Here is a 15,055-nt window from a genome sequence, read left to right on the forward strand (position 1 = left end):
AAACTTTTCTAAGATCTTCCCCAGGATAGAAGTCAGGCTGATGGGCCTATAGTTAGCTGGAACCACTTTCCTCCCTTTCTTGAAGATAGGCACCATATTGGCTTTCTTCCAGTCTTCGGGCACTATACCAGAGCGCCAGGAGTTCTCAAAGATCTGTGCCGGAGGCTGGGCTATGATGCTCACCAGCTCCTTGAGTACCCTGGGGTGTAGATTGTCAGGACTGGCTGACTTGAAGGTCTCAAGATGTTCCTTCACGAGGGCAGGGGATCTCCCCCACCTGGACCACCCTGTCCCATAGCGGGCATGGGCGTCCCATGGGACTGATGAAAGACCAATGCAAAGTACTCATTTAATAGGATGGCTTTTTCCTGGGCGTCAGTTGTCAGTTGCCCCATCTGGTTCAGCAGGGCAACAGATCCCAGGGAGAAGTTTTCAGGGTTGCTAACTTGAGGGGGGGAGAAGGGGGGGAGGAGGAGGGAAGAATGGAACTGGTTCTATGAAACAGACATCTCTCCCCACCACAATGCTTTAGAAATTAGAACTGTGATTTAACACTGGAAAAAGTCAAGAAGAAGCAAGTTTCCTTAGTATTTCATGAAAGTAAGATTTCTTTTTTTTTTTTAAATTTCAAGGCTGCCCTCTACTGTATTCTAGGTTGTTAATTCCAGTCTGAATCTTTTACTTTTAAGAATAAATTATTATTAGCATTGTACTCAAAAAGTGTTAGACTTACATACTTAAAAAAGTGTGAATGGGGGTGCAATTAGAGGTCAGTTAGAGGGGTGCAAATAGGAGGATTAGCTTCCAATTCCAAGAACATAAAAATATGATGTAAACACTTTGCAATAGTTTCCAGAACAAAAAGACAGAAAAACATTTGATGCATTATATTGTTAATGATTATGGAATGGAACAAGTTGTAAGTTCTTAACAGGCATCACAAACTTAAATAATAATATCATTACAATGGCTTTAAAATTATCTGACATATGTCACAACTTTAAGCTACAGGTTAGAGATGCAAATAGTCTGCCTACTAGTATCAGTGTAAAGGGAAACCCGGAACAAGTGAAAAAAAAACCAAACTGAAGTGTCACTGTGCTAAAAGAAAGCCAAGTGACCCCAGATCCACTATACTGTCCCCAAAGCTAAGTGCCATTAGTAGCAACAGGCAGCTCCTTCAGGACCACTAGCCTTTCCTCCTTGCTCCTACAGGAGCCTCAAACAGCTGAAACAAACAGGCTACAAGAGTAGGCAGCAGCCTACCAAACAAACTACATTTCTACTGCTACAGCACTCTTAGCCAAGAAAGTACAGCCCTTAAAACGGATCAAGTTCCCAGCCTAAAAGCAAGAGTACATGTGCTAAGGGAGGCAGAGGGCCTAGAATTCATACAAAAAATGAAACACGGAAAGAAAAGTGATACACATACACACGGCAAGAAGACAGGACGGAAAGAGAAAGGTAGCAAGTGTGAAGATATGGTGTGGCAGGCCAAAAGAGGGTGCTCCTGCATTAAGCCACCCACCTCACTGTGCCCAACCACCTTTCAGGCTCTGAGTGCCGTCCTGGGGGCACTTTTCATCCAGCTGACCTCCTTCCTGGAGCACACCTGCAAGCCTGGGGGTAACGCCGCCACCACCCAGGGTCTGGATTATCCTCGGCCCTGTGCTCCCTGGGAAACACAGGCCTAGTAGCCCTTGAGAGGTACCTGACCCACTGCAAGAACCAAAAGTGGTCTCCTTTAGGCAGCTGAACCAAGGGGATCCCCCCAAGGCATAATCTAGATCCTCTCCCAGTAAGTCTCCCACACTAGGTACAGAGGAGAACTTTATTGGTTACAAGGACTAGGTTTGGAATAGGGTACAGGGTAGAGGAATATTAGAGAAATACCTTAGAGCAAATACTGACATGGTAACCTTCAATCATGCATCTGAGTTACTGCAAGCTATATATCTAGTTAGATCTCAACTAGCTTACTCACAAGTACCATCCAGAGGCAGGTGGAGATTCCATCTGGAGGCAAGCAGTTCACGGAACATGAGTTTCAAGACAGCAAGTTTCAGATGGTCCAGCTTCTCCAAAAGCTCTCATCACAGCTACTGCTCTGCCTCCTGGGCAGTCCTTAACCTATATAGGCCTTATGACCTCATTTACCCAACTGATCCAATGAAGGCCAGCAGCTGCTGGCTGCCAGCCAACCAATTTGAAATCCATCACTGGTTGCCAGGTAGACTGGCAGGGTCTCTAGCCCCTTCCCAGTCATGATGACATTGCTTAGAACAATAGAGAGTTTAAGCCTCAACCCAGGTGTGAGAGTCCACTCAGGCAGAGGGAGCAGGTTTCCCCCTCCTTCTGAAATGTATCCAGCTCAGGTTACAACTTAGGGTTACCTGAAGCTGATAGGGCCAGGGGGGTCTGCCCTCTGCACTGACCATAGTAACCAAATTGTTAGATTAGGCATCTGCCTGATAGCAGAGTTTGGGAAGAAACAGAGATGGCATTCCACCACAATGGGATAGTGTTGCTTATCCATCAGGGACAAGAGACAGCTAGGTAAGTTGGTAGGACACACCAGTAGAGGTTTCATACAATATTATAGATTTAGCAGAGCTTTACCTCCAGAAACAGGGGCATCCATAAAAACAGCTCCCATTTTTTCAACTGCTTTAGCCAGTTCCTTTGAAACTGCAGGATCAATAGTACTGGAATCTATTAACAAGGAACCTTTCTTCACTTTCCTAAAAAGTAAGAAAAAAACCCCAAATTAGCCAAATAGCCACATGGCATCCTTAGCTATCACCATCAAGTGGACTGAATTAGCATTACCATGAATGAGAAATTAGCCACAGCTGCTGCTTAGTTTACTAACAATTTTATAACTTTAGTGAGTAAGATCTGCCAAGGTGTCACAATGTAACATTTTATTTGATATCACCATGCAGTTTACTTTTAGGTGATCCAGAAATAGTAATTCAAAATTAACTAAGAGCAGTTCTTATAAACCTGAACAGAAAAAATGATATTCTTTCTGCCTAAACCTTGCTAAGGCATAGTAGTAGACTATAAAATTTGTACTGTTTAAGTGAAGAGCTTATCAAATACAATGCTATATCTCAAATTTACAATACATTATATGTCTATGCATTATATCAGAGTTGTCCAACTGATGGCCTGTGGGCTGCATGCAGCCCACAAGGGGCCAGCATTCAGACCAACAGGCCCTTGTGGCCACTCTTCCATTGCTGTGTAGTACAGGGGGCGGGGAAGAGGGAGGAAGACCTGCAGGGAGGTGTGCACTACTGCCGCTTGTGTAGCACTGAACCTGTGTGCTGGCATGGCAGTGTCAATCCCAGGAGGAATCCCAGAGGGTTGTGTGTTCCCACTGATGCTGCCCCCGCAGCACATACCTCTTGTAGTATGTGGCCCCTGGCCACAGACATGTCAGACAATTCTGCATTAATGCATGCAATGCTGTGCCTAGGTTTTTATACAGTTTCCTTTAAACCTTAAAAAAATATTACGGATATATTCTTTTCAAAAAGCACTTTCTTTCATATCAAAATCATATATTCATCTCAGTATAGCAGCCTCCTTTTATTTTATTTCTATAACTAGTCCTAAATAAGAACAGATCCATAGGCTGCAACAGACTCAAGGGTATAGGACAGCAAACAAAATATGGAAGCAACATGGGAAATAGTTGTAAACTTTCTTTGTGGCAAATGTATGCAAGAAGAAAAGGGTCATGCCTGCCCCCCCCATCCTTTGCACCTTTGAAGAAAAAAACAAAGAGGAGAGCAATTACAAAAGAATCTATAGCAAACTCAGCTTGCATCTTTCCCCTTCTCCCCAAGCTCTCTCAGCCCATTACCATACATGTAATAAAGCACAAACCCACGCAAAACAGCATTTTTTCCCAGCAAAAATGGCAAATAATTTAAAACTACAAATAGAAATGGCCTTTTGCCCATACTATACTCCACCCAACTGGTTCTGAGTAAAGTCAAAATACAGAAATTAAATTCATCATATCAGCATGTTTATATTATAAACATGACACACATACCTTCAACCTCTAGGCCATGGGTGTAAACTCACCTTTGCACCCTAGGCCAGATATACACTACAAGGCTCCTTGTGGGCTGTATCCAACCCAGGCCATGTGGCAATGGCAGTGGCAGCAGCTGCTCTAGCTCTGACCCAGGACACATGGCGGCAGCAGTAGCAGCTCCAGCACAGGGCACACAGCACAGCTCTGGCTCCTGCTGCCAGAGCCAGAGCCACATGAACTATGCTATGGTGGTAGTTTTGGCTCTCACATGGGGCATGCAGCAGTAGGTCCCATATAGGGTGGTGGCAGAGCCAGCAGCTGAAGAGGCAAGACCATGGCAGTGGTGATGGGCAAAGAGGCTGGAGGGCGACTAGGGCCATAAATCAACCCTCCTGTTACCAATCGCTAAGTCCACCAGGGCTCAAAAGGTCTGGATTCTGTAGCAGGGCACTTAACCTCAACAGCATAGTAGACCAGATACAGCAGCTCCATGGGTCAGATCCAGCCCATGTATCTGACACCCCTGTTTCAGACTTTACTTATGCCTCCCTCAAACATTGTCTAATACCAGGAGCTAGTCCTACTTCCCAGAAAATATTATACTGGACACACTAATACTGGTGTCACCTACTGACCCCGCATTTGTATCATCTTCCATTAAGTTCGGAACAAGTTATAAAACACGATACCAAAAGTCTGTTCTACCAGATATAAACATAGATACATGCCTCCAAGCTAATGAAAATTTATGAAGTATGATTGGAATAACTTTTGAACATGAGATCAATGCTCTAAGTCTGGAGCCCAACCTTCTCGCCCATAGACTGGTTGGGCACTGCCAGGTCTCTCCTTGAGCTGGAAATCTGGCCAATGGGCCTGATCCAGCTACAAGGGGTTGCACAGCCCAACCCTGATTCATCCATTTGTGGTGGGAACAGGGCAGAGCTACCTCAGTCTAGACACACTGGGGGGGAAAGGGGAAGGAAGGGAAGCAGCCTGGTCCTGATACAGATGCATGGGGCAGGAGCAGATTGGGGTGGGGCATCCTCAATCTAGATGTGCAGTGGGGTGGGACATGGAACAGCCCTTATCTGGATGCAAGGGAAGGGGCAGAGCAACTCCAGCAACTGGTCATGATCCAGGCACGTGGGAAGGGTGGGGGCAGAGTGCCCCTAGTTTGAATGCTCAAAGGAGGTGGGACAAAAAGACACAGGGAAAAGCAGCCCCACTCTGGATGCAAAAGAGGCCTGGCCCTGATTCCACTGTGTGGGCAGTGGCCTCGGTGAAGCTGAATCTGGCTTTGCAGAGCTTCCACCACTCCCTGCTGCTAAGTTTCCAACCTGTGGGGGAGCCCTGAGAACTGGAAGTTATGACTCCACAGGCTGGATCTGCCCTGTGGGCTGGAAGTCGAGCACCCCTGCTCGTAGACAGCTGCCTTCAAACAAGCTTTTGGAGGCATTAAAAGGAGCATTGGTTAGCTCCATTAGTAGGAGCGCTGTGAGCAGATAGAGGGAAGTGATTATTTCCTTCCATTTGGTACTGATGAGGCCACATCTGGAGTACTATGTCCAGTTCTGGGCCCCCTACTACAGGAAGGATGTAGACATACTGGACAGAGTCCAGTGGAGGATGACCAAAATGGTTAGGGGGATGAGCCACATAACTTCTGAGAAGCTGAGGGACCTGGGCTTATTTCATCTGAAAAAGAGAAGATAGAGAAGATTTAATAGCAACCTTCAACTACCTGAAGGGTGGTTACAAAAAGGATGAATACACTGTTCTTAGTGGCAGTAGATGATAGAATAAGGAGCAAAAGTTACAGCATTAAGATACAGCAAGGGAAGTTATGTTAGATATTAGGAAAAAACTCACTAGGTGGATAGTAAAGCACTGGAACAGGCTACCTAGGAAGGTTGTGGAATCTCCATCCTTGGAGGTGGTGTTTAAGACTAGGCTAAACAAACCCTTGACTAGGCTAAAATAGTTGGGGATGGTCCTGCTTTGAGCAGGATGTTGGGTTTTCTAGCCTCCTGAGGTCCCCTACAACCCCAATTTTCTATGATTCTAAGACTCACTGAATGTATTCTACAGGTAATACGAGCTTTAAAATGCAACCAAAATTATAAAGGATAAGCTATATGGTAGTTTAAAATCCTAACTAGACCCTAGACACCATCCTAAAATACTATACCCATTTAGTCCTGATCCTCCTCTTTTTTTTTTTTTTTTTTTTAAAGAGGTGAAATAGGAAGTTCATCACCCCCATGGCTGGCTTGAGCCTGGTATATCAACAGGTCAAGTATACTCGGTGACACATTGAATAACAGAGCCCCTGATTTGTCCATGCAAGAACTAAGCAAAGCATTTCTAGTTGAGTGTCCTCTGGCTATGAACTGGAGATTCAGCTGAGCCAGAGGACTAGACACAGGAGCTGTACTGATTTAAAGTAAAGTAAAGGTCTAGATCAAAATCTTCATGCCTTTTGGCTGGTTTTAAACAGATGCCCATTTATAAAGGTATTACCCAAGCAACATATGGAGGAGCACAGTAAATATCTTCACAATAAAACTATAGTATTTATTAAACCCAGGAGATAAGAGACATCACAGAGACAGACATCCTAAAATGTTATTAAATGATGATCTTATGAAAGCCTTTTAGACTGCCACATCCCTAGCACTCTCAGGGAAGGGTGCCTTCAAGCAAGCCCTACCCAGCAGCTTACACTTGCTGTGCCAAACCCAGTAATGCAACAGTGAAGCTACTGAGGGGGCACTACACAGCCACTCTCAAGCAGACTGAAGACAAAGATTGAGAGCTTCACTACCACATTTCCAGGTTTGACACATACAAGCAGAAGAGGGAGAGCAATGCATGCTCAAGAGTGATAGGGCAATAGTATGGATATACCTCCAAGGAGTACCAACAACAACAGCTTGGTCTCAAATTAAAAAAAAAAAAAAAGGATTAAATTGCTAGATAACTGAAAAATGAGTCACTGATCCATTTATTTCTAGTGATAAATCCTAGAATTCCTTTATCAACATTGAGAATTTAAAAGAAAAAAGAAGAAAAAAAAAAATCAATAAAAATCTATCCAGACACAGTAACATGCAGTACCATAGCATCATTTCAGACCTAATCAAAAAAAACAAAAAAGATAAAAAAGTGGACTGTCTCAGAAAATGAACCACTGCCAGTGAGCATTAGCTGCTTACCGTTACTGTAAAACAACAACTATTACTGTAAAACAGTTTAGGATTATGTTAATTTTCTAAATATATGTATGTTTCCATTTGTCTTCTTTTAAATTCTTGCCTGTCCCTTCTTTTAGCTTTGGAGAAAAGCCTGCCTTTCTAAAACAGAGGGATTTTTGGGCAAAAGTATATTCAACAGTAAATGAAGATTAAATGAAATCCACAGTTAGCAAATTACACAGAAAAATATCCAGTTATGTACATGGCCCATGTACCATCTAGTAAAATGCAAATCAAAGTAATATAACCTTGATCACTAGTGGAAACCAGTCAGGGCAGAGAAAAATTCTTACTTTAAAATTCCATTTGCTCCCATGTAAACTTCTACTGCATTGGGGCTGGAAGGTAGCATAGTAATAATCCTGTCTGCTCTTTCTGCTACATCTGCTGGAGAATCCGTTACCTTTTTAAAAAAGGGGAAAGAGTTTCATGTAAGTTTCTGTTTCTTGAAAACTAGCTAGAGGCTACATGCTTAATGCTTTATAAAATGTTGGTCACAATTAACAGGTAGGCTAAAATGAATGGATTCAGATCATGGATCTGGCCACAGGACCAGATCCATGACACGGGTGAGACTGGATCTGGTGACAAAGAAAGAGAAGTTAGATGGGGGTCTTGTCACACAGATTCCTCCCAGTAGTGGGGGTATTAGACCATGCATGCATCTTTTAAGACTCGCAGCAGATAATTGGAATTAGTCACAAATCCATGGTCATCCATGCAAAACATGCTTCCTCGCTGCCTCTGAGCAAACCTAGCAATACTATGGAATCACTCCTATGTGGATGTCTGTTACATATGCCCTCCATGTAATGGGAATGGATGGCAGAGACTCCTTCCTATTAACAGACTGAGCTATTTATTACAAATAAAAGTACTGGTGCTATCACTAAGGCTACACTGGTAGATTCATGTGTACTCTCTGAGTTTGCTTGTTTGTTTGTTTTTTGGGGGGGGTCCAAAGGCCAAAGACCTCTGCAAAGAGAAATAAATACCAAATAATGACTGAGAAAGGAAAAAAGGAACAGATTCACAAGACCAACCACAGAGAGGTAACAGAAAAGTAAGGTTTTTTGTTGACATAGTGATCTACAAAACAATTAGTACATTTTTGAAAACACAGTCACTAACAAAACCCAGTAACGGAAGTGAGAAATATAGTAACTATTCAGTTGACTAATCCCAGAGAGTATGATTTCTATAGAGTTCCACCAAGAACAAACAACACACTAAATAGGTTTCTGCCTATTAAAGACAGTGAAACAAAATAACTTGAGAAAATGAAAGTTAAAAAACAGGTAATTTATGGCATTAAATGCATATGAAGTTGGAACCAGTCATAAAATAATAATGCTACCTAATTTAAAAATATTATATAAATACAACTGTATGCAAAGAGTCATCCTTAAAATCTAAACTGATACATACTCCTAATAAAAAAATTTAAACATTGTGCTTTAAGAAGAGAAACAAAGTGTATTAACATTTGTACACTTTGCAACAAGAGAAGAATATAAAGATTTCACACTCAATTCTAATCAAAAAGAACAGAGTCAGATCTCACAAGGCTGAGGGGAAAAAGGTAAAAACTTGATTGCTTTAATTTTCACTACAGATGTAAGTCATGGAAGGTATGTAAACTGATGTATAACTGTATAGCATCCCCACCCCCCACATTTTGGTTTCCCTTAGGTCAGAACTGTCAAACATACAACCCATGGGGTGGATTTGGTTCGCAAGCTGTTTCATCCAACCCAACAGGCTCTAGCAAGCTAATGAAGTTCAGGGGAGGGGAGAAGGGAGGCAGGGGTGGGGTCATAGAATTCAGGGTCCTTGAACCCCACTGGACATGGCCCTCAGTGACAGGGAGGCAAGTGAGAAGTCACACAGACCTGCTCAACTGGCAGATGTCTGGCCCACCACTACTGGACCTCCTCTGCCAATACCAGACCTGTTGCAAGCCACTGTTGGACCTGTGGATCCATCCTAGAAGCCCTGTAGCCTGGATCTGGCCTGGGGCCTGGTATGTGTTTGACATCCCTTCCTTAAATAATTGTGAAGTAACTCCTTTCCCATGATTCCCATTTTTGTCTCCAGTGTAGCATGAAGCTCTCCACAATGCACTGAAAGAATACCTATATCAGCAGTTATCAACTTTTTAGATTCAAGGTTCTAAACCTTGGAAAATGCCAGCTCTTAAGTTCTCATTCATTTTTAACTAGAGGAAAAACAAAAAAGAGCAACTCTTTTATTGCAACCCCCCCGCAAACAAATACCCACTCAGAAATAACACAAGAGGTCAGATTAATTTTTTTAAATCTCCAGTTTACCTTGTGAATAATGTCTGCACACATAACAGTGCTAACACTGCATAATACCCCATGGCACCCTTCAAAGGATCTCAAGGCGCTCTGTTGGCCTCAGCTGCAGTGTCCCTATTATGTATAGTGAACTATGCAGGACCATGACTTACTTTTGAGTATATGGGCATGCACAGTCAGGCTATTTTATGTAACTTACTTGTGGTGGGAAAATGTTGCCAGTCTTGGGTGACATAGCATGTACTTACCTGAGGTTAACTAACCATTGGTTAGTGAGATGATTGGCATGTGACTGACATGCTTCCCATCTGAGTGATTGGTCAGTGGAAGATTAATAGACGTGGAGTAATCGAAAGAGTTAAAAAGGGGATGATTCTGTGTCTCTCTGCTGCTGTCTGTAGTGTGCATGTGTGTGGGTATGTGTTGTTGAGAGCTGCTGTTGTAGAGCTGTGGTGTGTTGTGTTGTGGTGTAGGTGAGAACACTGGTTGAGTATGACAGTAGTAAACTGAGTTGGGCTTTGGTAGCTATTGATGGTAAAGTATTACCCATTCCTGGAATTGAGGACTGATCCTCGGGGCTGAGGCAAGTCCTGGTGGGAGTGAAGTTTGGAGGTTTTACTACTGGTCATAAAGGGAATCTGAGCCTAGTTTCTGGTATTAAGCTGTACTGTGCCTATGACAGCTAGCAACACTGTGGCTATCCCAAGTCTGAGGGTAGAGCTTTGTTTTGCTCTCTAATCTGTGTTTATAGTCCTGTATAATCTATTGTATATAATTGTATTATTGGTCTTTATACTTTTCTGCTGTTTTGTACTCCCTCTTTGAGATTGCTTAACATAGTCTAGTCATTGAATCGTTCATCTGAGTCTGTTGTCTTTGGTATCTAATTAGTATTTAGTCTGGCTGTAAGCTTATGGCTGGTATTGTAATAGGGCCCCACAAATTAAAGAGAGCAGGTAAATTTGCATAAGTTTGCGTAATTGGAGTCTCATTCTCAACAACCCCAGGATGCTGAAGTACCCCGATTGAGAATCACTGACCTTTACATAGTACCTCCCTTCCATTCATTTCTTCCCCTTTCCTCACCCCTCTTTGCCCTTCACTCTCACAGTTGATTGTTAATTAAACTACTGGTGTCTGTATTAAGCAACAGTAGCTGTCATTTCATAATTCATCATGAGCAGGTAAGTGGCTGCATCCCTTCCTTGCTTCAAGAGCTACTGCAGTAACTAAGGAATGAAGCTCTGAGCAGGCAAAGACAAAAACTATGTAGACTTGCAAGCAACTCGTCTCCTATCCTCAACGGACCTGGGCAGTAGGAGGAACCTGGCGCAGTATATGATGATGTTTGGCAGCCCTCACTACCTCCTAGGGAGTCATCTGCTCTCCCCTCTGGCACTCCTAATGTTTCCATCCAACCAGCCAGGCCAAAGGAAAGGCAGCCTGTGGAGCCCAATGTTCTTTCTGAAGCAACTTCTACAAGGCCCCCTGGACTCACAAGTTTCCAAGTCCTGCAAAAACCGTGGGGTAGGATTTACACTTATGGATCAAGAGGAAGTTATTTTCAAATATTTTTCTTTAAGTGGATTTTATTTGTATTTAAGCCTGCACGTGTATTCTGTTAGTGATTTATGGCCTTAAAGAGGCTTTTGGCTTTATTTTTTAAAAGCATTTAAACTCACCTTTAAAGTAACTTAATATCCCATGCAAGTCTGACAGCTGAAGCCAAGGATTTTATTACTAAGGCAACAACTGGTTTCCATTGAAGAAAGAGAATCAAAAAGAATTAATTTTGTACAAAAATAATTATATTGGTCCAGTGCCTAGCATAGAGGCCCTGTTCCATAACTGTAGTTCTTAATTGCTACCACAAAACAAGATACTAGCAGACAGGAAAATAAGCTGTAAAATTCATTTCTGCACTTACAGAATTGTCTCATTCACTATTCAAAGCCAGGAACAATCAGATGTCTACTAAAGCAGCGTTTTTTACCTTTTTTGATTTGCAGACCTCTAAACAAATTTTGAATGAAGGTGTGGATCCTTTTGAATTGTAAGTGTGCATATTCACACATTTTTGATGGATCACAGTCAGCTTTTATGGACCCCTTAGACACAGTTTGCAAAATCCAAGGGGTCTGTGAACCACAGGTTGAAAACCACTGTACTAGAGCATTCCATCTTTCAGAAAATCTTACTCTTATCTTTATCACCATTTATAACTTCAAATCAGAGTGACCTCTGCCAATTAAGACACTTAGAATTGTATTCCCTCAACATATTTACATTTTCCTTATCACTGCCAAAGAATTTCCTTTCCATATTTTGTCACATCTCATGAAAAATATTATTTCTGCTATAGGTTTTAGCTACTGTAACATAGTTTCATAGTCACTAGAGTCAAGAGGGACATGAACAAATCATCTAGCCTGACCCCCTGCCACAGGCAGGAATGAATGCTGGGTTCACAAGACCCCAGACAAGTGATCATCCAACCTCCTCCTGAATCTGCCCAACGTAGGGGTGCGTACCACTTCCCCGGGAAGTTGGTTCCAGATTTTGGCCACCCTAACTGTAAAATATTGCTTTCTGATCTCTAACCTAAACCTATTCTCCATCAGCTTATTAACATTGTTCCTCATCACCCCAGGTGGTGCTGGGGAGAAAAGGGCTCTACCTATTTGCTGTTGATCTCCCCTGATGAGTCTGTAATCAGCCACCAGGTCCCCCCTCAGCCTCCTCTTGCTGAGGCTGAACAGGTTCAGGTCCCTCAGTCTCTCCCTGCAGGGCCTGTCCTGCTTCCCTCTCAAGGCTGGCCACATCCCTTTTGAAGTGTGGCGCCCAGTACTGGACGAAGTACTCCAACTGCGGCCTGACCAAAGTCGCACAGAGGGGGAGTATCACCTCTCTGGACCAGCTTGAGATGCACCTTTGGATGCATGACAAGGTATGGCTGGCCTTGCTGGCTGTGGTCTGGCATTGGCAGCTCATGTTCATCTTCGAGTCAATAATGACTCCAAGATGAAAGCACAGAGGCAGAAAGGCAAGGAGGGAACTCCCCAGCCTGTATGTATGCTGTGGATTCCTTCTCCCAAGGTGCAGCACCCTACATTTGTCTATGTTGAACCCCATCCTATTCTCATCTGCCCAATTTTGTAATCTGTCTAAATCTGTTTGCAGCCTCTCTCTCCCTTCAAGTGTGTCCACCTTGCCCCACATCTTACCGTCATCAAAAAACTTGGATAGCGTGCTTTCCACCCCTCATCCAAGTCGCTGATGAAGACATTAAACAGTTTGGGCCCAAGGACCGAGCCCTGGAGTACCCCAATGCTCACATCTCACCAGGTTGAATACAACCTGTCCACCACTACTCTCTGGGTGTGCCCCATCAGCCAATTTTTTACCCATCCAACTGCAGGCATCTTAATTCAGTCGCTTAATTTATTGATGAGGATGAGGTCAAAGGCCTTCTTAAAGTCTAGAAAGACTACGTCCACGGTGACACCATCATCCAAGGATTTAGTTACTTGGTCATAAAAGGCAATCAGGTTGGTCAGGCAGGACCTGCCTTTGATGAACCCATGCTGATTGCCCCGAGCATGATCTCCCCTGCAGGCCCCCCACAAATGTGCTCCTTGATGATTCTTTCCAAGATTTTCCCGAGTACCAAGGTGAGGCTTACAAGCCTATAGTTACTTGGGTCCACCTTCTTCCCTTTCTTGAAAATTGGGACCACATTAGCCAGTTTCCAATCCCCCAGCACCTGGCCAGATGACCACAAATGCTCATACAGCTGGGCCAAGGGCTCCATGATGACCCCTGCCAGCTGCCTCAACACCTTTGGGTGGAGGGCATCTGGACCTACAGATTTAAAAATGTCTAGCCCTTCCAGAAGATCCCTAACTACATCTGTACTGACTGAAGGCCTGATAGAGCTATCCCCAAGACTGTCCCTACCTGTGGTAGGTGGGATATCCCAGATCCTGTTCAAGAAAACGGAGGCAAAGAAACTGTTAAAAATATCAGCTTTTTTGTCTGGCATAGCCACAAGATTACTGTTTGTGTCTTGCAGGGGCCCTACATTGCCTGGTGGCCTCTTCTTGCTCCCAATGTACTTGAAAAAGGACTTTTTGTTGTCCTTAATCCTGGACACTAGCCTGAATTCCATCTCTGCCTTGGCCTTCCTAATAGCCCTCCTACACTCACGGGCTGAGGAAGAGTACTCCTCCTTGGTGATAGCTCCTCCCTTTCACTGGTTGTATGCCCCCCTTTTAGTCCTCAGGCATTGCTGAATGCTCTTGCTGAGCCAAGGGGGTTTCTGAGCACTCTTACCCGCCTTGCTTCTCTCAGGAACTGTTACCCTTTGGGACTGGAGGATCATCCCCATAAAGTATGATCATCTCTCGTGGACTCCCATCTCCTCTACCTTCTGGGCCCCCCACTAGTCTCCTAAGCTCATTGAAATCAGCCCTTCTGAAGTCAGGGGCTTTAGCCTTGGTGTGAGCCCCTGATGGCCTGCGTTGGATAGCAAAATCCAGCAGGTGATGATCGCTATTGCCCAGGTGGTCAAGGACCTGCAGTCCCCTCACCAGGTCATCCGCCATGGCCAGGACCAGGTCCACCAAACATTCTTTTGTCAAATTTGTTTGGCCCCATTAGTCCATCAACAGAGGTGCAACGATAGAGATTTTTGGGGTGATAGCCGATTTTTAAAGGAGGCATATCAGCTGATATTGATCCGATTTCTGACAGCAGCCCAGCGGCTGGTAAGCCTGGTGTGGTGAAAGGGGGTGGGGGGAGATCAAGGCCCCCATGGTGAGGGAGGAATAGGGCTGGGGCAAGAGCTGCCCAGCTGGGGCAGGGCAGGTGCATCTGGGGGGTGCAGGAGACGGCTCCCGCTGCTGCTTGTCCAGGATATGCTAATTTGGTGGTTCCTTCTGCTTGCCTGGAAGGGCATTGGGGGAGAGGGGGGAAAGGAAGAGCAGGCATGCGCCCCCAGATCTGTGAAGGGTGGGACAGGGCAGGCTGAGCTTGGGACGAGCGGCAGGATGAGGGGTAAGGTGGAGACTATGGCAAATTTTGGGGTGGCTGCAGCCCCCCCATCTTCCTGCCCACACCTTCCCAGAGCTACCACCTCTTGCTCAGAGCCCAGGCCCATCCTGCTGGGAAGAGCTTGGCACAGCCCCAGCCCCAGCCCCCCCTGCCCCACATAGATCCAGGAGCACACTCTCCCCCACCCCCAGTGTCCTCCCGAACGAGCAGCAGGAGCATGACAGGGGCTGCTGGACAAGTGGGTGAGCACTAGACAAGATGCCCCTGGATGAGTGGCGCACAGAGGCAGGAGTCACCCCCACTCCCCAGATGAGCCCAGGCTCCATCCCGCACCTGTCCCGCCCCAGCTGGCCAGCACTTGTCCCAGCCCC

General features: G+C 44.6%; 1 protein-coding gene across 3 annotated transcripts in view; it reads right to left on the reverse strand.

The window, feature by feature from the left end:
• Positions 1-15,055, reverse strand: part of HIBADH (3-hydroxyisobutyrate dehydrogenase) — a 126,140-nt gene that overhangs the window by 102,704 nt on the left and 8,381 nt on the right. For all 3 annotated transcript variants that reach the window (XR_002101159.1, XM_019535284.1, XM_019535296.1), the window contains exons 3-4: positions 7,605-7,714; positions 2,620-2,741 (exon numbers count right to left, since the gene is read on the reverse strand). Coding sequence is in view for 2 of the 3 variants with exons in the window: in XM_019535284.1 (XP_019390829.1) it covers positions 2,620-2,741; positions 7,605-7,714 (232 nt within the window). In the remaining variant the exon portion in view is untranslated. The remainder of the gene's footprint in view (positions 1-2,619; positions 2,742-7,604; positions 7,715-15,055) is intronic.

The sequence above is a fragment of the Crocodylus porosus genome, unplaced genomic scaffold, assembly GCF_001723895.1.
Source record: "Crocodylus porosus isolate Cpor-Errol unplaced genomic scaffold, CroPor_comp1, whole genome shotgun sequence".
NCBI lineage: Eukaryota > Metazoa > Chordata > Crocodylia > Crocodylidae > Crocodylus > Crocodylus porosus.